The sequence below is a fragment of the Stegodyphus dumicola genome, chromosome X2 (assembly GCF_044657685.1).
Source record: "Stegodyphus dumicola isolate Sdum_Otavi_A_Nest chromosome X2, ASM4465768v1".
In the NCBI taxonomy this organism is placed as follows: domain Eukaryota; kingdom Metazoa; phylum Arthropoda; class Arachnida; order Araneae; family Eresidae; genus Stegodyphus; species Stegodyphus dumicola.
In genome coordinates this window covers 121,441,193-121,466,368 of record NC_140781.1, presented here as the reverse complement: position 1 = coordinate 121,466,368, position 25,176 = coordinate 121,441,193, and the positions used below count along the sequence as shown (strand labels likewise).

General features: G+C 32.6%; 1 protein-coding gene across 1 annotated transcript in view; it reads right to left on the bottom strand.

Annotated features, from left to right (window-relative positions):
- Nucleotides 1–22,992, bottom strand: part of stnB (stoned B) — an 87,494-nt gene extending 64,502 nt beyond the window's left edge. The window contains exons 1-2 of the mRNA XM_085808744.1: nucleotides 22,718–22,992; nucleotides 2,720–5,361 (exon numbers count right to left, since the gene is read on the bottom strand). Coding sequence (XP_085664870.1) covers nucleotides 2,720–5,353 — 2,634 coding nt within the window. The 5' untranslated portion in view covers nucleotides 5,354–5,361; nucleotides 22,718–22,992. The remainder of the gene's footprint in view (nucleotides 1–2,719; nucleotides 5,362–22,717) is intronic.
- Between the last annotated feature and the right edge of the window lie 2,184 nt (nucleotides 22,993–25,176).

Here is a 25,176-nt window from a genome sequence, read left to right as displayed (position 1 = left end):
TGAGGCTTTCCGAAATAAAAAGAGCAGAAATGGAAATATATCTGAAGGGCAATGCAAAACGTAACCGTACTCCACATACTAACCCTAAAAGCCGTATACAGTAAAGGAAAAAATAGAATAAAAAAAGAAATTGGATATAAATGAAATACGCAAATGTTTATATTAGCACGCCATGATTTAAAGAGCCCACCTCTGTTTATGCTTTCCCTCCCCCCACCCTCGCAACAGATGATGAGTAAAATACCAAAGTCAGGCAGAATATAAATTTTAGTTTTCCCAAGTTACGCACCGAAACTTCTTTACCCGATTATGACTTTTTTTAACCTGCTGAAGACTTTAAAACCTAATTATGAAAATTTATTTTCCTAATTTTGACCTTTCCCGTCTTGCTTTCACTTCTTCCCTAGTTTTTCCATTCAAAATTTGTTGTGTACGTCCCCCATAGCCCGGAGATGAGGAAAGGGAAAGATCTACCATCACATTTTGAAAATCTGGATTTAATACCAGAATCTCATTCAAAGATGACACTTTTTTTTAATATCTGACCTGAGTTTTTACATTATGTGTATTACTCCTTACGTCCTCTCTTTAGGGAGGATACAAGCAGTGACAGCACACACCCACGCTAAGAGTGTTACCCAGGGAACACTCTTAACACCCCCAAAATTTTATTTCTATTTTCTTAGGAGATTCAGCTATGGCTATGATACTGACTTGGATTTTATATTTGTTTTATCAATCACATCCTCTGATAATAGTTAAGCGAAACAGTGCTACCACACACATACACATATATTTTACACAATTTAAAAAAATTTATTTTCCTTATTACAGGATAATGTCTAATTCTATTGTGCAAAATTTAAAAGACTTCACTTGAATATATGAGTTATTTTTCTTAAACGTTAATCTTAATTTTGCATATTTTTTTTTTTTTTCTTTTGATTTATTGAACTTAAGCATCCACCAACCATCAGCAAGTTGGTATGCTGATTTTGTTTGCAGAGGTCATTCCAACTAATCAAAGTTATTTTATTATGTTGTCATGTTACTGCATTACATTTGCAATCAGAAGAATTTATTCAATAACTCACAAACTGTCTGTATTATAGTTTCAAGATTTCATTACAAATCAAGAACTCTTGGAACTATTTCATTGCTGTGTCAAGGACTGTGGAACTATTTCATCAAAACATTTCATTAGGCATTTTTCTGCTATTTTGAAGACAGAGCATAAGAACTTTCAGAATTATGTTTTTGTCAATTTATTGTCATTTACATTTATTTAGAAATTATATTTTGTTGTAATATTTTTAAATTAGATTTTTATGTATTTTCTAACTCGCATGTGAGAGAACTCAGGAATAATGAAGGGGCATAGTGAAACGTACAGGTTATGTCCTTGATGCCTACACATGACTTAAACTCTATAAAACTTGTCAAAATTTTCTCTTGCTTCGCTAACACACAAACGCTTTCTTCTCAAAAGGCTTTTCTGTCACCAAGCCTTTTTCTCTTTGAAGGGGGGATACACAAGATAAAACATGTAATATAAATTATAATTTAAACTAACAGTAACCCTTTAATTCTCCCTCTCTATTCTAAAAATCGTAAGATCATTCCACTTGCATGGTCTGCATAATGCAGGTATCATAACTCTAAAAATTGAAACCCTTCTCATGCAAACCAAAACCAACCTTTCTCTTAACAGACTGCCACACTGGATAAATGTGCAGTTGGTTTACAGCTCTCTTGCCGCTTGGGCATAATTTCATTTCATGTATGCTTTGTACTGATAACTATACCCTTACTAAAAATTTGATGCTCTACATAAAATTATGGCCTGGATGTTACACCCATGATCATGTGTAATGAAAAATATGTTTTTAAATAATTAGTTCGTGTCCAGCAATAAAGATTATGTTAATTCGCCTACATCGGTCGCAAGTTGCTCCTTCGAATGTCATCTATCTAATTATGCAGCAGTCTCTCCAAGTTATTATCACTCATATATATAGAGAGAGATAGATAAGATAGATAGATAGATAGATAGATTGAATACTGATGTCTATCAACTATTTTCGCCCAATTATTTGACTCTAATGGGATAGACTATAGATGTTTTATAGGTGTTGTATACTTGGAGAGGTTACGGTATGTAAATGGTGAAAAAGAAAAAGAATTGTGCAATTTATTAGTATATATAAGTTGGAGCACTCACCTGATTTTGAATAATTAATTGCTTGCTTCACTGAGCCAACATATTATAATGCTAACATGTCCCATTTACTAACATTAGCTGCATTTCTTTCTTCTCCTCCCTTATAAAATCATCTAAAGATAAAATTATTTTTTCTCCCTTTTCTACGTCAAGCATTCTATTATTAACCCACTAATTTTTTAAAGAAAGCATAGAAAGAGTACAAACATGTTTCAAATTTAAGAACATGTTTGGCGTGGCAAAATATGATACCAAAACATTTTTGCTTTTTCTCTAATTCTTTCATTCCTGATATTTTTAGCATTAAATGCTTTTATAACAATTTTTATTTTTTATAACAAACAATAAAAAAAAATTTCCTCACTAATGATACAGAATCTATACAGTAAAAATTTAGAAATGTCTATAAATCAATATGATGATAAAACAGTTGTCTAAACAGATAAGCATTTACTTCCTTTCAATGCAAGAAGCAAAGAAAAATTCAGAAATACTTACTTGCAGAGGTAACTCTTGAAATGGCAGTTTGTCATCACTTTTATTGAAAAGTTGCAAAACACTATTTTCAGAAAGCTTTACAAATATCTTTTTCCAAAATCGGTTGCCAGTTAATTTCTTTTTATTAGGTTGTCTCAAGACCATATCCCAACCGTCACGGTCAAAAGGTTTTGGAAACACTTCGAGGGGCTGTGAAGTATCCTCATCAAATAAGGGTGAGAGAGGTGTTTCTATTGAATCTGCTTTCCGGACTCCAGCTTCTCCAAGAGCAGGTACAGGCTCATCTTCGACATCTACACATTCATGTGCTTTATCAATTGTTCTTGTTGTTTCCCCACTATCCAAAAAATCTTTATCGAAGGGATTAAAACGTGATACACCTGTCTCAAATGCTTTTGTAGGAGTTTTAGGAGGAGGCAATAATTTTGGAGGTTCCATTGTAAACAATTTAACATCACTGCTATCTTTTACTTTAGGTTTTATAATAACAGAAAAATCAACCTCATTGTCATAATCCTCAAATGAATCCCGAGAAGGCTCCTTCTTCAATGCATGAGAAGTTTCTTCTACTTTTGTTACTCTAAAGGGATCAAACTCATCCATACTATCAAATCCTTTACCTTCATCTTGAATCTTTTTTAAAGTTGGTGCTTTCTTACTCATAAATGGATCAAAGGCATCATTTTCTTGCACTTCTTTCGCACTTTCAAATTTTGCAGCAAAAGCATCAAACTCAAGATCTGCTTTTCCATTTCCAGACTTAATTTTAAATACGAAGGCATTTTGTTCATTTTCTTCTTCAAATGGCTTAGAAAACTGTTCAGCACCAAAGGCTGCTGCAGTATCTATTCTTTCTTTGAGTTCACTTTCTTTACCTTCAGTCAATTTAAAATCAAAACCATTAGAAGCCTCAGAATTTAGCTGATTTGAATCTTCTTTTAATGTAGGAGATGAATCAAATGCATCTGAACTCAAAGCATTGACTTTTTCATCTTTGGGAGAAGATAAGTTAGAAACAATATTACTTGATGAAGTTGGCTGTAAAACAGAATTATCAAATTTAGTCTCTACAGAAAAAGCTACATCAGTGGTGGAAGTTTGTTCAAGTGATGGCACATCAGAATTGTCAAAGAAGTCTATCTCCCCTGCAGACTTTTCCTCCTCATTGGTAGCTAGTGTTGATTCAAGTTTAACATCAAGTTTTTCGGGCACTAATATATTAGTTTCCAAGGAAGCTGAATCCCATAATGAAGAAACATTTGAGTCTTTTTCTGCTGTACAAGCAATTTCAGGATTCAAAACAATTTCAGAAGCAAGCATATTTACATCATCTTTATCAGCATGCCATACATGATCTGTGATATTTTTTTGAGAAAATGTACTAGAAAGAATATCTTGAGCAAGAATAATTTCATTTTCTGAATTATCTACTCCTTTGAATGTTTCCTCTGTACTATAAATGTTACGAACAGAGCTGTTTTTATTTTCTTCTACAGAAGACTTTGATGTTTCTGTTTTCTGAAACACATTTTCAGGAACTGATGTTTCCGCAGTTTGGAATGCATCTTCTGGAATATTATTGTTACTTGGTGATGGAATTAAATTCAATCCAAACAAGTCACTTTGAGCATTACTTGAAGAAACTGGATCACCAAAACTGAAAGGATTGTGAGAAGTAGCAGAATTTTTTTGCTCTGTATCAAGTTTATCACTTAACAGGCCAGAAAAAAACGGATTTGTTGAACTCTTCTTGTTTGCATCAGAATTATCTGCAGAATTTTCCACCCAAGTTTCAGATACTGTTGAACTACTAAATGGATTAAAGCTATTTTCAGAAGCTTTGTTCTTAGTTCCACCATCCTGCTTTTCTGAAGTTGAAATTGTTGATGATATATTATCAACATCAACAAAAGATGTATCAAAAGGATCTACTTCTTCCTTATCATCAAGGAACAGCAAATCCTGCATATTGGTATTAGCAGATGATGCTACAGTATCACTCTGAAAACCAAATTCATCTAATAATGAAAAAGATACATCTTTCTCAGTGTGATGCACACCAGAAGCTACTGAATCAGAAACAGCAAAATTTTCAGATGCAGGCTCTGACTTTCCCACATTTGGAGGTGGAGGTCTAGCAGGTGATCCAAAGCTTTTACTGGGAGTTCCATGCAAGGCACTTGAATCCACAAAAGAGGATTCTGAAGATCCTGGGGGTGGGGGCCTTGGAGGACCTTTGGAAGGAGAGCTTTGCGAAAAGTCTGATCCAAAGTCCAAATCAACTGGTGCTGTTTTGTCACCAAAAGGTGGAGGTGGTCTAGGAGGAGCTCTCAGTACTCTACCATATGGAGCTGGATCCTTAGTAAGTCCACCATCTATATCATAAGAATCTTTTTCATCTTCCTCTACCCCATCTTGCCTTATATCCTTCAATTTATTTAATGTGGTTTGAGTTTTCTGGACAGTATCTTGAACCTTCATGGATAATTGTTGAAAAAATTGCCATTCCTCGGTATTTTTCATTTTTTGATCTTGGTTTTCAGGATGAAGAGACTGCTCATACACGGCCTTTTCATACTCTTCCTCCTCATCATCCTTCTTATGGCCCTTCAGTTTCTTTTTTATGAAATTCATTTTTCAAACTGAAAAGAGAAATAAAAATAGAATAGCCATAACAATTTTGGGGAGACTATCATACAATTAATAAAGATAAAAAGGTTTATGACTTTATAACAGTCTATAAATCCTGAATTAGGTTATAATACCAATGGAGTATTTTCCAATGTACTGAAACAACTATTTTATTTATAAATACAATACAAAGTCCGAAATCCAGACGTCCATTATACGGAATGATCTAAAATCCGGACCTCAAAACCACCAACTTTTTTTTCTCGCAGGTTTTACGCATGCGCATTTGATTTCCCCTTTACGCATAATAAAATATCTGGAGAGTTCCGATTCTTAATTTCACTTCGATACTAAATAAAACACCTTGTTATTGAAGAAAGAATCATTTTATCAATTTGTACGATCAGTAATTTGGCTCAGTTGCTGCGTATCTGCTTGACACATATCTCAAACCAAAACATTCCACATAGATACATCGTTGATCTGACGACAACCTGGCGAATCATTATTTATTATACTTTCCTTTCATCACCGCATGTTTATCAAAATATGACAACTTTTGCCAGCCCTCAATAAAGCTTAAGTATATGCGGGAATTTATTTATTCAGAACTCTGATAAGCAATTGCAAGAAATAAACATAAGTATAATAAATAACTAAGCTAATACAATTCAGGCTGAACTGTCTCTGTGCGATAGAAGCAAGATAAAATTTAACGGAACAACTTGTCATTAGTCGCGAAACTCGTGATGCATAACCAAATATGTATAGTGGAGGTTAGTTAAAACTTGATGATGATAGCCGCTAATTTTAAAGGTTTTCAGATATCTCAAAAGAAAGGTGAAATTTTCCAATTAATGGATTTTGTAAAGAAATGTGAAGAAGCAGTAATAAATGAAGATGACATAAAAGAAGTTTTTTATTGTGATGACAATGCTTCTCAATCATCAATCAATTAATTAATGAATGAAAAATTTGTAGCATGGTTCTAGATCCATAAAATACCTCTACCATTAGTAAAGAAAGTGAAAGACAAGTTACTGAAAACGAGAACATTTCGATTGACAAGTTAGTCAGAATTATCAAAACAGCTGTTACAAGACTTCAACAATGTTACTGAACAAGAGATTATGTCTGTCTTCAGAATTACAGAGAAAGTATTATAACAAAAAACAAAGCAACTTAAACAAGTTACGTTGAAAGAAATGTTTAATAAGGTAAACAAATAAATATTAAGCTTTTTTTTTGTAAATTTTGATACCCATTAGATTATAAATACTTCATTATTTCATAAATCCCGATTTCATATTTTTAATTTTATAATTTCTACATAACATCTTACTAGATTTAAACGGATGACCTAATATCCGGAAAAATCCCAATTCCAGAATCGCCGAAGTCCCAAATTTCGAACTTTGTACTGTAATAATATTGACTGAACATTTATGCAAGAAGCTTGTTCTTAAATTAATCATCAGACACCAATTCATTCTTAACTAAACTATTATATAGATATACTGGGTGGCCATAATTAAACTGACAGTGCTCACAGTGTTCTGTAGCGCAATCTATTTGCGAGAATGACGCCACATTTTGTAGGAAGATTAAACAAGACGGGGGACGAAGGATTCCGCGAAAAAAAAAAAATTAGTTCCAAAAGTCACCGGTAGGGGAATATTTGGCGCTGTGTAATAGAAAATAGAGTGTTAACAAATGCAAATTAATACGGAATAAAATTATCTTTTATTATGAATATGCCTTATGGAATATGGATATGCCTTACAGTACGGTATGGAAAATCTTATGAAAAATTATCAACTTCTATCTGTACAAGATCAGCCGTGTACAGGAGTTACTGTACCCCGACCATGATAAGCGACTGACTTTTGCTCTCACCTTTCTTGCCAGAATGGAGGTGAATGATGCTTGGCCGTGGAAAATCTTATGGGGAGACAAGGCCCACTTTAACCTGAATGGAACTGTGAATACCCAGAACTGCCGAATTTTGGATGACAAATCACCACATGCAGTCACAGCAATTCCCTTACATTCACCAAAGGTAACTGTTTGGTGTGGGTTCACAGTGGAATTTATCGTAGGTCCATTCTTCTATGAGAACATTACCCCGACAGGACCGGAAACTTGTTCCGTTACCGAACAGAAATATCGCCACATGTTGAACAGCTTTGTCATTCCGGCACTTCAGCAAAGACAATACCTGGGGGAAATCATTTTCATGCAAGATGGAGGCCCTCCCCACATTGCTGTATGGGTGCAACAGATGCTACTACAGAAATTCATAACAGAAAGTCATTAGCCGCTACTTTCCAACTGCATGGTCCCCTCGGTCGCCTGATCTTACCCCATGCGACTTCTGGCTATGAGGTTACCTTAACATAACATAACATTAGTGGCGCTTCCTTCTTATGAAAAGAAGGAAAAGAGCTTAGGCAATATTGCTCATTGCTCTTCTGCCATTTGATCATTTAAATCAAAGGATATGGGGTTACCTTAAGTCCAAGGTCTATCAAGGAGTAGTCCAGGACCTGGCTACGTTGAAGGATAACATATCATGGACTGTACGGGAGATTCCTGCAGACATGTTACTTTCTGCTGTTGTGCTTACTGTGCACAGAATGCAATATGTGGTCCACAACAACGACAGCCTCATTGAACCTCATTTGAATGCAAAATAAAAGGTAATTTCCGTATTGATTTGCATTTGTTAACACTCTATTTTCTATTAAACAGTGCCAAATATTCCCCTAGCGGTGACTTTTGGAACTAATTTTTTTTTTCGCGGAATCCTTCATCCCCCCATCTTATTTAACCTTCCTACAAAATGTGGCATCATTCTCGCAAATAGATCGCGCTACAGAACACTGTGAGCACTGTCAGTTTAATTATGGCCCCCCATTATATCATTTATAACCATTCTTCAAAACAAAATCTATGCCATGTACAGTAGGTATGCATCAGAGTTAAAAATAAATTAAATAATTGAAAAAGAAAATAAGAAAAGTGTCATTTAAAAGTGGAAACTTTGCAATGCATTTCAAAACAGCAAAAATATCCTTATTTTATTACAGCAAAGCATAAGAGAGCTGGAACCTTTTTTGGAAAATTGATTTTGTAACATTTTTAAAGGAATTTTCTTTAAGAAACGGTGCACTTTTAGTCTAAAGTGATGCAAGAAAAAACACATGAAGCCCATCTATTTTGCCAAAAAGTCCACACTAAACTATCAATAATTGTAAATACTATTCAATCACTTATAGTTTGAAAATTATACACATAAAACATCTACAATTTTCAAAGTCCTAATTTAATTATTGGAAATTATATTTATTATTATTGGAAATTAAAGACCTAAAAAGGTGCCATTTTCACATGAAAGCTGCTGAAAGCAATTTACTCATTTCTGACCTATGTCACTCTGAACATTTTCAATAATTTTTTAATACTTTTACTTCATCTTTTCTCCTTGTAACACTAACATTTAGGCTGTTATTCCTTTGACAGTAATGAATAAACCACACCCAAGCCATGCACCGTGATATATCAGGGATGTATCACGGTGCATATGGCGCAAAGCATATGGCGCATGTCTATCAACTGAAACCTATGGAAAAAAAAAAAGTTACTTTTTAATCAAATGGTATAGGAAAACACAGTATAAAGTCGAAAATCTAAGTCGTTCAATATATGGAATGATCTAAAATCTGCAACCCCAGATCACCACCAACTTTATTTCTTCCGAATTTTTTTTATGCTTTAAAAATTGCACATGTGGAGATTCCCAATTCTTAATTTCACTTTAGCACTGATATCATCCTGGTAAATCATCATTTATTATTTTTTGCTTTCATAACTGCATGGCTATGAACACACTACAACTTGAGAAATGACTCACACAGTGATGTCTAAACATTTCGTTTTAAATTTTTAATATTAGTAATTCAATACCAAAGACCATAATTACCTTTTATGTTGATATCGCACCTGGCTATGATTACAGCTAATCTGATGCAGAGCATAGAAAATGATTGTACTGCTTTTATTTCAGTCAGGATTGAAAACACATCTTACAAATTTTTTTTTAGTGTTTTATCTCAAAAGAACAACTAACAGATGAACTTTTCTCTACCTTACTTTATCACATTCCCTACATTCTTAGTTAAATTAACTTTTTGTGGAAAGTGGCAATTATGCACTTTGATAATATGTCGAGTATGACAAAATAAAGATCTTGCACAAATTCCACATTCTTAATTTCAAAATCATCCAGGTTATATGAGTTTATATAATTGTTCCTTTAATTTTTCCCACCAGTGTAATCTTGCATATCTTAAAGAAGATTTATATGCCCAGTATTAAAAAGTTTATTTTAAAAAATATTCCTTTCACAATCAAATGAACTTTTGTAATTTAAAGCAAGCGATAATCATTGCATACATAGCTTGAAGATTTATATGCCTAGTATTAAAAAGTTCATTTTTAAAAATAGTCCTTTCACAATCAAATGAACTTTTGTAATTTAAAGCAGCCGATAATCAATTGCATACATAGCTTATTATGTAGGTTTTATAAAGACATTAGTTTAACTGTACATTAAAAGAAGTACAACACTACAAAATAATGTCATTTTAACCTGAAACTTTTCTGAATATTTTTGCTTATTTATTTATTTCCCTTTATTTACTTTTCTAAGTTCATTTACTCCAATAAACAGATCAACATTAGCCTTAGATTAGCTTCATTCTCTAAAATATATGCTAATATGTTAATAACTTCATCAATATTCATTTGAAAAAAAATATTTTTACTTTATATAACCATTTTTTCCTCAATAACTTTTTTCTTCATCTCTGAATTTTCAGATTTAAAAATATTTCCATTCTAAAAAACTGCATTTACCTAGAATGTATAGAAACTCCTACTGTTCCTTCTTTAATAATTTGAAGTGTTTAGAATAACTCCCAAGAAACTTTATAAAATGATTTAATACATGTTCACATATGCATGCTAGATATAATCTTTTAAATCGTGGATTTTCAATACCTTTATTAAAAGAGAAATTCCTTTTTACAGATGCCTGCTCTTATGACAAGAATAGAATTTTCACAATTTTCCATACAGAAAAAGAAAACTGAAAATAAAGAAAACAGAACTAACATGTGGCCGGAAAGTAATGTCATTTCTGCACATGTCGATATTTGATTGTCTTCGATATTTGATTGTCGATATTTGATGAAAACCACCTACACCTTGGTTTTCACAGCTTTTCCAAAAATTCTCTTATAAATATGAGAATCCCACCGCAATCTTGCTTCAAAATAGTCTATTCTGTATTAATACCAATAATACTTTTTGTTTTGTCATGGATTTATTCTGCACTTTTAACCACCTGCCAACTTCACGAGTAAAAATCAAATGATTAAAAATAATTCAGGGAAAAAAAACAAAAAATTAACTAAAGATAATGCATATCGGAATATTTTTATAGAATTACTGAGGGAAAAACAATTATAAAAAATTAGAGAAATAAAATTAAGTTTTGCATAAATACAAAAGCCTTTTTGCTTTCGCTAAAAAGTAATTCAGAAATTCGGTATTATAACATTTATTATCTTGTTTAAATTTCAGAAATGATATATTGAAAAACTGTCAAAATGAAAAGACAGTTTAAAACATGACAGACAGATACAAAAAAAAAAAAAAAAAAAAATTTAGTAATATGTTTCTGAATAAAAATTTTTTAAAATTAAATTTAAATACACTGTTGTAATTTTAATACAACTGTAATAACACTATTACATTTGTTAATAATATTGTTATACAATTCACAAATCACCCAACCTAAATTTTTTTTAAGCAAACTTATTTTTAAATTGTGAAACCTGGCAATGTACACCAAAGAATTCATATTACAGATAGAGAGAAACGGTTGTTTTTGGTAAAATAAAGAGAATGAACTTACAGTTACTGAACTGATGTACTATAAATCTTACAAAGAATCTCTAAACTGACACAACTTTTATTCATTCTGTTAAAAATTTAAAAAAAAAAAAAAAAAAAGTTATGTTGCATACATGATTTAAAAACTAGAGCAGTTTTCATAAAAAATTCATGAAAACTGTAGATATAAATGAAATGAGGGCCTAAAAATCTTGCTAGAAGCTACAGTTTGATAGGAAAATTGCTTCAACAGCTGATCATCATCCAACAGGTAAAACAGGTGAACCACCCAAAAGGTAAAAATACTTGATGGTATCTGACAATAACAAGAACTAAGCAATATTAAACACTTTTTAAAAGAATAACATTTTCATTTGTTATAAATACAGCTTTATAATTATAAATATACCCCAAAACTAAGATTTGACAATCAGGTTTAAAACCGATGACAGACTTTAATGATATCATCATTTAGTAATTTTTATTAGACCCTCGACAACAGCAAGATTAAGATTTAACCGATTATTAATAATATTAGTCATTATTCATTCCCATATTTAGATGTACAGTAAAAGTCTCATGAATTATCATGGATGAGATGAAAACATACTTCTCGCTGGCAAAGTACGCTGAACAATTGCAGCAGCATGACGAATTTATCACTTGTAACCTCTACAAATCACATATAATCTTTTCTTTTGTACAACTTAATGTAGACTGCGAGAGGCATTATTAGGAAACGAAAATAATCGTAGAATGATGTAGTTTAAAAAGTGAATAATAAATTGTTTTTCTTTCAAAATTAATAATGCAAAGTAACTCTTAAAGCAGAAAAATAATGTTTATGATGTAGCAACTGCTACATTACATGGTGACCTGAAGTTAGCAACACTAAATATTATGGAAAATACAGAGAAGACAAAAAGCTAGTCAAATGGTGCGGATTCTTCAAAAACTATGAAGGTCGGTATAAAAATTCCACCTATTTGGATAGATAAACCAGAAATTTGGTTTTATCAGATAGAGGCACAGTTTAAAATTAATGGTACAAATAATGAAGATATCAAGTTTAATTACATTGTCTCACAAATGGAATCTAAATATGTAGATACTATTTGGGATATAATAACTGATAAGACTGAAAATATTTCTTGGCAAAAGAGCATTTATTAATTATATTTAAAGTGAAAATAAACGAATCAAATGCCTTTCACTGGCATTGAAATTGGCGACATAAAACCTAGTCATCTATTACAAAAAATGAAATCCTTGGCAACTAGTGATATTTCTAACATGGTATTAAAAACATTATGGATGGATAAATTGCCCCACCGTACCAAAGATACATTGGCGGTTAATGATGAAGGTATTGATTAATTGGCGATTATGGCCGATAAGATTTTCGACATTCATTCGAAAACTGACTTATACGAGACTCATTCAACTGAAGTTAAGAATTCGAGCGTGCCGCCAAACACTTCACAATTACTGGAAAAAATATCTTCGTTGGAAAAGCGGACTGAAGAACTCCATCTCCATCACCCATCAAATGAAAAGAAGTCGTCATATATAAAGAAAAAACAGATCATCGTCTACAGTCAGAAGTAGAAATCGAAAGCGTTATAATCCAGATGGTAAGCTGTGTTATTACCACTTCACTTTTGGATCCAGATGCTGTCCGGAAAAATGTAAGCCACCATGTAACTGGAAAAACCCAGAAAACCTGCCTGCGCAGCAGAATCAGAATTAGCGGCCGCTTTTGCTGCTGAAGATTTAAAGAATTGCCATGAATTCATTTATAGACTTTTTGTAATAGACAAAAAAACTGGGATAAAATTTTTGATTGACAGTGGTGCAGATGTAAGCTTAATTCCAGCCACTTGTAAGTAGAGATTTTAAACTTTAAGCTGCAAATGGTACTGAAATTCCGTGTTTTGGACATAAAATTTTAACTCTTGATTTGGCACTTCACCATAATTTTCAATGGCTATTTATCATAGCCAAAGTCAGTAAAGGCATTTTGGGAGCAGATTTTCTTAGTCGGTTTATTAACTTAGTGGTTGATACTAAAAAAACAAGTTAGTTGATGGTGTAACTAACCTCAGTATTATTGGTGAAATTGCATCGTCAGCCGATGAATCAAAGATAAGCACCTTAAACAAAAGATAATAAATTTTCTAATATTTTGGCACAATTTTCGGAAATCACAAAACTTGATTTACTAATTTCTACAACAAAACACAATGTTGAACATAACATACCTACTAATGGCAAACTAATTTTTTCAAAAGCGAGACAATTAGATCCTAGAAGATTAGAAATAGCCAAACAAGAATTCAACTTTATGTTCGAAAATAATATTATAAGGCCATCCAAATCACCATGGGCAAGACCACTTAATTTAGTCTAGAAAAAAGACGGCACTCTGAGACCTTGCGGAGATTATCAGCATTTAAATGATTGCATAATACCAGATCGCTCCCCTTTACCCAGAATTGAAGACTTCCACCATGTTTTAAAAGGCAAAACAGTATTTTCTAAACTTGATTTACTTAAAGCCTATTACCAGATCCCAACAGCAGAACAAGATAAATAAAAGACAGCTATAATAACTCCATTTGGACTTTTCGAATTTAATGTGATAAGTTTTGGCTTAAGAAATGCTCCCTCCACTTTTCAAAGATTCATTAACGAAGTTTTCATGGGACTAGATTTTATTTTCCTGTATTTAGACAACATTCTAATAAATCAGAAACTGAGAAACAACATACGAAACATCTTACGGAAGTATTTAATAAAATTCAGCAGTATAGACTATGCATCAATCTATCGAAATCTGTGATGGGAGTGAACAAATTAGAATTCTGGGGATATTTGATAACACCAAATGGCTCAAAACATCCTCCAGAAAAAGCACAAGCCATAACAAGTTATAAACTTCCTGAAACTATTCACGAACTTCGTACATTTTTATGAATGATTAACTTTTATAGAAGATACTTAAAAGATGCAGGTAATACACAAGCTTCCCTAAATGAATACTTGAAAGGTTCAACAAAAAAAGATCACAGGAAAATTCCATGGACAGAAGAAGCAAAGAAGTCTTTTGAAAAATGAAAAGAAGATTTAGCCAATGCTGCTACGTTAACAGTTAATCTTTGGATTATGGTAACTTGGCGATTTTTTGGCAAAAATTTGACGACCAACCCTGCTACAGCAACCTGCTAGTTTTTGTTTTGATGCCATTTTGTTTTCACAAAGTAAAGGGTTTTTTTTTTTTTACTCAACATTTTTTTCCCAACAATCTGCTAGACGAATTATGCTTATGCTAGAACTTTTATGGAACAAAAGTGCTTAATCATGACGAAGATTAGGTGCAAGATTAGGACAAAGTGCAGAACTGCCCACTGCTTGCCCCGTTTTTAAGAATTGCACATACATGGTATCATGCATGTACACGTCGACCTATTTTCACTTAAAAAAACATCCCAGAATTGCACAAAAATGGCATTGCGCACACTCTTGACTTTATCCATGCACGCTGTTAAAGTCCTAGCTAGTAACCTTTATCGCCTTACCAAAATGTCACCAAACTACCTGTTACCATATTCCAAAGATTAGCCACGTTAACTTTCCCTAATCCAGATCTACCATTAGCTTTATGTACAGATGCCTCTAATTTTTGCAATTGGATCTGTTCTACAGTAATATGAAAGCGGAGATTGGATACCAATAGCATTTTATTCAAAAAAATTAAATGACACCCAAAAATCGTAAGTATCTATCTTTCCATCAAACAATTTAAGCATATGCTATAAGGACGTGAATTTATGATTTTAACAGATCACAAGCCATATTCGCACTTAAACAAAAAAATGATAAAGCATCACCTAGAAAATTAAGATATCTCCAGTATATTTTCCAATTTTCGACAACTATAAAATACATTACTGGGAAAGATAATATTGTTGCAGACTCAATGTCTAGAATTGAATCAGTTTCAGACATCCATTATGACAAAATTGTGGATGAACAAATAAATAATGAAGAATTAAAAGAATTAATAAACAGAAGCAAAAATTAAAATTTTATACAACATCTACTACCTCCGGGATAAATAATCTAATGTGATATTTCAACTTCAGCTATTCGACCGTTCATAATGTTCCATAACTAATCCACAAGAATTTCGAATAAATGTTTTCGGTAAAAGAATAGTTTAGGGTACCCCTTGGCGAAACTTCGCGATTTTTGGCAGTACATGGATACCAATTTTGTGCAATTCTTTGACTTGTTATTTTGGCTTGCGAAGCGGCGATTTTTGTACACAAAGCCAAAATAACAAGACCAACAATTGCACAAACTTGGTATCCATGTACACATCGACTTATTTTCACTTAAAAAAAAATCCTCGAATTGCACAAAAATGGCATTGCACACTCCTTTGACTTTATCCATGTACACGTTGACCTATTTTCACATAAAAATCCCCGAATTGCACAAAAATGGCATTGTGTACTCTTTTAACTTCATCCATGTACACGTCGACCTATTTTCACTTTAAAAACACATCCCAGAATTGCGCATTCCCTTTACTTTGCCCATGTACACATCGATATATTTTCACTTACAAAGTCAAAGGAGCACCAAATTCTACAATACAGGCAAACAAATACATAATATCAATAAAATACATTTTAAACTAAACAATAAAATAACATAAAAAAGGAAAAACATGTTATACATTTAAGCACTACCAAAAGCAAATATTCACTTACCATGATTTTCGAGTTCGCTTCGTACACCCAGAGCCACGTAAAAATCAAAATATCAATCATACTCAAATGACTTTTTCCAAACCAGGTACTCTTTCTGATCAAACGCTTCACATAGTGACCATCTGAACCTTTCTTCCTACAAACCCATTCAAATCCATCTAAACAGTTTTTACATTCGACTAGACGCATATCCTTCCTACATACAGGACACTTATAATGGCTACTAAGTAAACCTTCATTTACACACCAGTCAATTAAAGCTCTTTTCCCCTTTCACTCCAAATCGTGCAGAAACTTCAAATTAATCTTACTACACTCGGCCATTCTACCGTCTAAAGAATCAAACCAACACACAACACAAAAACGCTTACAACACATTCCATGATTCAAAATTTCCCAGAATCATGCACCCGATTACGTCACAATAGAGTTTCCATAACATTGAACTACTCAGGTTACCATAAATGAAATAACAACTTGGCGATAAATCAAACAACAACTTCGCCATAATACAAGAAGTACCTTAAAGTCTACTCTACCCATGTTTTCCACAAAATACACGACATGAACCATCCTGGTATCAAATCATCAGTGAAACAAGTAGCATCAAGATTCATTTGGAAGAATATTAAGAAAGATGTTAGAGAATGGGCTAAAACTTGCATTAATTGCCAGAAAAGTAAAATTATTCGCCACACATTTTCCAAATTTAACTCATTTGAAGAACCTGATGAAAGATTTAGTATAATTCATATCGATATAATTGGACCATACCCACCATCAAATGGAAATAATTATTGCTTAAGATGCATTGATCGTTTTACTTGCTAGATGGAAGTTATATTGATAGAAAATATTACTGCAGAAACAATCACGAAAGCATTTTATGCTAACTGAATTTGTCTTTTCAGTGTTCCTTTCAATGTGATCACAGATAGAGGAAATCAGTTCAGATTAGAACTTTTCAGAAGTTCAGGTACTACCTGTGGAATTAAAATGCAAACAATAACTTCATACCACCCGCAAAGCAACGGAAAAATTGAAAGACTACACCGAACATTAAAAGCAGCCACTAGAGCTCACAATTCAGTCAAATGGTGTTAAACTTTACCAACTAAAGTTCTCCTTGGTATACGCGCATCTGTACGTGATGATGCGAACTGCTCCATAGCAGAAATGGTCTATGGTAAATCACTGAAGCTACCAGGAGAATTCTTTCAAGCGCCCAAAACCAAATTAGAACCAGATACTTTCAACAGCGAACTCTAAAAACAAACGGAACAATTAAAGACAATTAAAAGTCAATGCAAAAGAAAACAGAAGTTATTTTTCCATGAGGATTTAAATTCGTGTTCACATGTCATTATAACTATGAACTATAAGTGTAATTCGTGTTCACATGTATTTATCAAAGTGGATTGTGTCAAAATGGCATTAGAACCTCCTTATGAAGGACCTTTTCTTGTCATTGCCAGACACGACGAATATTATACAGTGAGAATTAAAGAAAAAGACATCAATGTTTGTCGATCAATTACAACAAGCTTATTTGTTAGCTTCAGGTGAGGATGATTAACCAAACCTAACAAATAAAGAAAAACTTACTATTCAATCAAACAAAGATCAAAATGGAAAGACGGATGATTTAAAATTTACAACAACATGTAGCAGGAGAACAATTATTTTTCCAGCACGTTACCAAGATTACGTGAATATTTAATGTTGTATACTAATTTTTCACATAATGACACTAATATTTTGTAAATAATATTTATGTAGTTTATTGTAATAAAAGTATTTATCTGAGAACAATTTTTCTCCTTGCATCACAACTATGTTGCTTGGAAGGGGTGTAATATAACCTCTACAAACCATATATAATTTTTTCTTTCGTACAACTTTATGTAGACTGCGAGTGGCAATAGTAGGAAGCGAAAATAATCATAGAATGATGTTGTTTAAAAAAAGAAAGTCTTCAAAATGTGAATAATAAATTGTTTTTCTTTCACAATTAGTAGTGTAAAGTAATTCTTAAAGCAGAAAAATAATGTTTATGATGTAGCAACTGCTACACACTAACCCAATTTTTTATTAGAACACCACATCAGTGGCATAACTGGAGAGAGGAGGGACATTTGTCCCTGGGTACAACATACAAGAGGCACCCAAATGATATTTCCTATTTGACAAACAGGAGCAGGCACGAAATCTTCAGTTATCCCAAGGTGCTGAAAACCTCAGCTATGCCTCTGCTCCAAAAAGGGCTGCACTGAAGTATCTCTCATACTTTTTCCATTAACTTCTGGAAAAGATTGTCAGCTCATCAAATATTAAATGTCACACAGACAACATTTGTCACAAATGACCACGTCTTTTCTTGGATTTGAATTCGAGATAAAAAATACAGAAACTGGCTTTGCTAAGCACTTAACTGTTCAAGGCAACATACATCAAAAGTAAATCTAACAGCAAATTTACAAACATGAATAACCATATACATAAAATAAAAACTATTCATAATTGTAAGACTAAGTTAAAATCTAACGATTTAAAATTAAGCTTTGTACAAAAAAATAACTTGTGACATTGTGCTCATAGACTAATTAAAAAGTAAACAGCTATGGGCTCTGAAACGCAGCATTCTGCCCTTTCAAAAGGCACTACAACTAAAAAAAGCAAAATAACTTTAAAAAAAATTGAACTGCAAATAGTGGAAAAGAACGTTTTCATACTTTGGTTAAAAAATATGGATCTTCAGAGTAATCATTTGGATATTTGCCCAACATAAATAACAGAATATTTCATACTAGCATAAAATAATAAATCAGATGAAAGAGTTCTCATATAGATATATCTCACACATATACTTTTTAACTGGCAAGTCAGCATCATACTTAAAATTTTCTTGTCAAGGCCAGAAATAAATTAAATGCTGCCGGAGCTTCACAATGTTTAAACTGGATACTGATGCATTTTTAGGCTGATCTTTGGAATATGGTAACTGGTAGTTTGGCGACATTTTGGAGGCAATAAAGGTTACTTACTACCTAGGACTTTGGTTATAATGTGAGAAGTACTCAGTTCCGATTACGCATTATTTTGTGTGAGGGAAATGAGAGATCATGAGATATGTCATGTGACATTAATGGACGAATTACAGTTCTTTAATCGGGAAAAAATCTGGAAATTTTGTATTTAGCTTTATTCTGTGTTGTGTGAAACAGTGTTCATTAATTTTTGGATCCCATGGCCCTAACTAAAGTGAATTCGAAATGGGTATTTAGTGGGATTGAAAGGGGTAGTAATAAGTGTTTTTTTAAGGTTGTGAGAGATAGAAGTAAAGATGTTTTATTAAGTTATTTATTTTACCTGGTACCTTGCTGTGAACTATAAGTATGATTTTAAAGATCTTGAAACAAGCGCACATACGCTTGCTTTTTATTTAGCGGAGGAAATAAGAAAAGTTTATCGGGCACGTAATCAAGATTCTGAAGAAGATTAGGTAAGTTAGTATTTTTAATTATTTGAGGATATTATTTTTATACATTGTTCTAAATGTAAGGAGTAAATAAAATAATATGGTATTATTGGAAAATTGTTATTAGCAATGATTTTTATATTTTAAGCAGTGTTTTTGAATTTAATTATATTTTAATTAAATGATAGTTATTTTGTGAATTATATGTTTGTAGGAATTTGGTATACGTTAGAGTGGAAGTAAACATGCATGGAAATAATTTAAATATTTGACACTAAGTATTTGTGACCATTTGTAATGCTTGCGATATGAATTAGTTGGTGACATTTGTAATATAATAGATAATGTAGAGGTAAAAGTTTTTGGATATTTTATTTATTTTATATGTGGAAATGTTCATATTTGGAAAGGGTAAATACTTTTTCGCGATCAGGTAATTTCATATATGTTCTTTTTACCGGGTTTAAAGATTCAGAACATTGTTATGCAGTTTCGTGAAATTTTTCTAATTTATGAGAAAAAAGCAGTGTACATGGATATAGTGAAGAGTGTGCACAATGCCATTTTTGTGCAATTCTGGGATTTTTTTTAAGTAAAAATAAGTCGACGTGTACATGGTTTAGTGATATTTTAATTAAATGATAGTTATTTTGTGAATTTTACGTTTGTAGGAATTTGGTATACGTTTTAGTTGAAGTAAACGTGCATGGAAATAATTTAAATATTTGACACTAAGTATTTGTAATGTTTGCGGTATGAATTCGTTGGTGACGTTTATAATATAATAGATAATTTAGAGGTAAAAGTTTTTGGATATTTTATTTATTTTATACGTGGAAATGTTCATATTTGGAAAGGGTATATACGTTTTCGCGATCAGGTAATTTCATATGTTCTTTTTACCGGGTTTAAAAATTCAAAAAATTGTCATGTATTTTCGTGAAATTTTTCTAATTTATGAGAAAAAAGCAGTGTACATGGATATAGTGAAGAGAGTGCGCAATGCCATTTTTGTGCAATTCTGGGATTTTTTTAAGTAAAAATAAGTCGACGTGTACATGGTTTATATGTATGTGTTATTCTGAAAAATGCGCAAGGAGTTTGCCATTGTGCACTTTTTCCCAATTTTGCAGTGAATATTTGTCATGATTAAGCAGTTTTGTTAGATAAAATTTCTAGCATAAGTGTAATTCGGCTAGTAGATTGTTGGAAAAAGTGTTCAGTAAATAAAAAGAAAAGAAACATGTCTTTACTTCGTGAAGATAAAATGGCGGCAGAAAAAAAAAAATAGAGGGTTGCTGTAGCAGAGTTGGTCGTCAAATTTTCGCCAAAAAATCTCCAAGTTACCATAATCCAAAGATCTACCCAATTTTACTTATTAACTTCTAGCATTTAAATTTTTCCAAACAAATTAGTTTAGATTGCTAGCAATTATTCATAATTCCATTGAAGCAATTTAAGACATTTCCATAACTGAAATCAGATCTTCAAGACTCCAAGAAAAAGTCTGATAGTTCAATTCAGTTTTAAAGGATAATGGGTTTTCATTGATGAATTTTTAACTTTAAAATAATTGGCTTTTTATGATGTTAATAGTTGCTGTGAGAATATGAAATTATTTATCATATTCACTATAATGTAAGTTAATATGGAGAGAACTGTAATAAAACAGTATAATTTCTGTAACAGTTTTCCCTTGAATATAACCTATGCAAACTATGTCAGTGATTCACAATATAACATTATAATATAACATTATTATAGTGAAGCAAAACTGCACTGAGCACATAGTGAATGAAGTACTAATGCAAAAAGTTATATATACAGCATCTCACCAAAATGATACTCTTCCTCTTATCAATAAACATACAATACCAAAAACAGAATATTTTATCAGAAACTAAATAAATGCAAAAAATTTCAAAACTTCTGTCTGAATGTACAGTCTCAACATATGCTGTTATCCTAAAAGATATCTTAAGCTTCAATAAAACCAATACACTAACAATGAAAAAAATAGAGATAATAAATATTTTTAAAATGTCGAATAGAGAGTAAGTATGAATTTCAGTATTTTAATGGTATATAAAAATGCACAAAAAATATGAGAAATTCATTTTAAACTGGTATTGCAAGATAGCATAGAATTATTCACATACCATATTAATTACAATAAAATATTAAATGCCTTTATATACACATACTCATAATGAATGAAATTGAAACATTCATACATTTTTAAAAATTATTTAAACCATTTCAATAAATACATTTATAATCAAAAGCACAGTCTCACTAATACTGCACACAATAACTTCCAATATCTGGGCTACCACTGGCAACAGACACTTTTTCAGAAAAAATTCTGCAAAAAATCTTCAAATCAATTTTGAATTTCAAATACTGAAAATTATAAGGGCATGAACTTCCTACGATATTATCAGAAAAATAAATCACAAATGGAAACATGAAGTTTAAAACTGAAATTTTAAATAAATCTTCTACTAAATAAACTGCATATCTGCCTCAAACTATGGGCTGTAAACTGAATTACTCCCTCAATACTGAATTTATGATATATTTTGCATATGTAGCTAGAAAAAAAAGAAACTTGAATAACAAGTATCTTAAATACTATACTATGAAAATTTCAAGAGTAACTCAACAGCTGTTTTCATAGTGCTTAAAGTGAAAGCAAATGAAAAAACATTTAGATCTTAACGTAACATGTTAATAACAGTTCAATTCCCAACTGTACACCTAATCTTCCTCTTCATCCACTAAAAATAATGAGCAAGATCCGCTTCCATTACGGAAGTGAATTTATAAGAATTTTATTTTAAAATCACAAAGAAATATATATTCAGTACGTATAAAAAGTTAGCCACCAGAAATAGTAGCAGCATAAGAACAGGGCATTAAAAGCAGCAAATGAATTTCCCAAAGCATAAAAATTATAAATTTCCATCAAGAAAATCAACATTATAGTCAATAAACAACAGAATCACATTGCAAACGTGAATTATTCTCATATCATGTATGAAAACTGTGGAATGGGGTCTTCATTAGTACATTTTTCATATGTGTTGTTTAAGGAACAGTGAGAAAATTTCAAGAATAATTTACAAAAAAGTTACTGTACAATACACTCACTTTCTTCTTCGGTCAAAAAAAGGTCGGGAGTTACAGAAGATAGATCTGTTTTTCACTACAATCGCAATTCATCTTTTAGTCCAAAATATGATTTTAGTCCTGTTTAAAATTCTTCAATTCTGCCTTTGGCACATGGATGACGCACACTGAACACAAACGCTTTTTAGAAGACATTGGTACATATTCATATATGGCAAAATTGAGCCAAACGGACAGCTATACACCACTCCCAACATACAGCTTAACTATTGAAACGTCTATACCACCAGAATCAAAATTAAATGCCGTAACTCTAAACAAATGATACTCAGTATATAGATGGCGCTGTAGTAGTATCTCCAGATTTCGGCACAAAACAGACTGGCTGTGCATCTCGTATATCTCGTATTCTGAATTTAATCCAGTAAACGCTAAATTAATTCTTGTAAATGTACTTCCGAAAGTCAACGACGTCCATAATGCCATATTGGCATGTTATGCTAATGTTGCTGAGGTACGGATGCGCTGAGATCATGATGCATGTTGCGACACTTTGTAGTGCTCTGGAATTAATTATTTTAATACCCCTCACAGTCTAAAAGTCGTTTACTTCATTTTCCTTCTCAAGATTGTTCTACCGGACGTACAAGACCTTTTTCGCTAAAATTTTCAACAATTCCACCTCATACCTATGATTTTGGAATCCTCTATAGCAGAAACCGCATTAGCTCTAAATTCGCCACCTTTCTTATCAGTAACTCATCATTCACCAGTTGACTCAGGCGAACGCACTTCGCAAACATTAGGCAGCAGCGATCTCCCGGGTTAACAGTGTTGACGATTTTCGATCTGGTAATGTGTCCCAGCATAGACGAGGGAGAACATTAGGTTGAAGAAGTCATAGGGAAAAGCAATTATACAGTTTCCGAAGTAGACATCACATCGATCAGGAACAGTGTAGGAAGTGAAAAAAAGCCGTCGATGAAATGTTTCAGGGCTAAACCAGAGGCGACACTCAAATTAGGCTACAAAGTTCAAGTAAGATGAGGAGTATACTTTAACTAGAAGGAATCAAAAATTAAGGAGTGCAAAAATACCCAGCACTCTGAACAAAAGCAAACGAAGATGATATATTATTCTCGAGTGTAAAGATGTAGAAACAGCATCTTACTCGGCTTCTGATAAGCAATCTAGAGAAAAAAGAAAGAAGTACAGCGTAGTAAGAGGGGTGAGAGGGGGTGAAAAGAGAATCTGGTCCGCGCCAGCGGCGGCTAAAGGGTAAATTAAGCTTGAATGAGTCAATTTTGGTTGTATTTCTTATGTGGATAGGGTGTCATAGAAATAGCGATGTTTTTCTCTAGGTGCGGGGAGTGTCTGACAGTGCTAATAAGGCTATTACTGTAGGATTGTACTGAGTGAAAGAAGTTAATATTGTCTTGTATAGGTTCTATTTGTAGTTCTATTTGTAGTATCTGTCTTGTAGGTCTCTGTAAATGCAAGTGTTCGGAATATACCAAGGAGCATTGATAATTTCTCGGAAGGCTTTATTTTGTAGTACTTGTAATTGTTTAATATTGGTTTTAGTTGCAAGTCCCCAGATCGGAGCTGCATAAAGGAGGGCTGGACGAATAATGGAGCGCTATAAAATTAATTTGTTTGTTGTAGATAAGTTGCTTCTTTTACCAAGAAGAGGTTGAGCTGAGGTGATCTTAAATTTTTGTGCTACTGCGCGGAAGTGGGTTCTGAAGGTAAGTTTTTGATCCAGGGTGACTCCAAGGTATTTGGTTTCATTAATTCAGTCTATTTCTTCGTCAAATATTTCAGGGGAAAGAGGGTAATAGTTTATGTTTCCCCTTACGGAAAATTATTGCCTTGTTTTTATGAGTGTTAATTTTAATCCTCCAAAGGATGTGCCGTTTTTCCAGTTTAATGAGATAGTTTTCGAGTTGGTTTCTTACGGCGATTGCTGCGCAGGCTTTACTAAGTATGTCGGTGTCATCGGCAAAGAGTGCAAGATGAACAGAAGGGTCTTTAGGAATGTCTTGCGTATAGATATTAAAAAGATACGGCGAAAGTGCTGACGCTGTGGGACACCAGCTTTGATAATTGTGGTGGTTGAGTAAGCAGTTCCAATTTTGATTCTGAATGTTCTGTTGCGGAGAAAAGATGCAAATAAGCGAATAAAATGATCTGAGAAATTGAGTGTGATTAATTTGTAAACGAGGCCCCGATGGCATACCCTGTCAAAAGCCTTCGCAATATCGAGGAATATGGCACCGGTCGGAAGCTTGCGGTTGTAGCCTTCGGTGATAATGTTGATAACTCTTAGAAGTTGGTGGCAAGTGCTATGATGATTTCGAAATCCGAACTGTTCTGGAAGAAAATTCCTGGAAAACCAAAGCAAGAAATGGTACTAAAAGTTAAACAGTTAAATATAAATATTTAAATGCAGAAAAATTAAATATTTTTAAAAATATAAA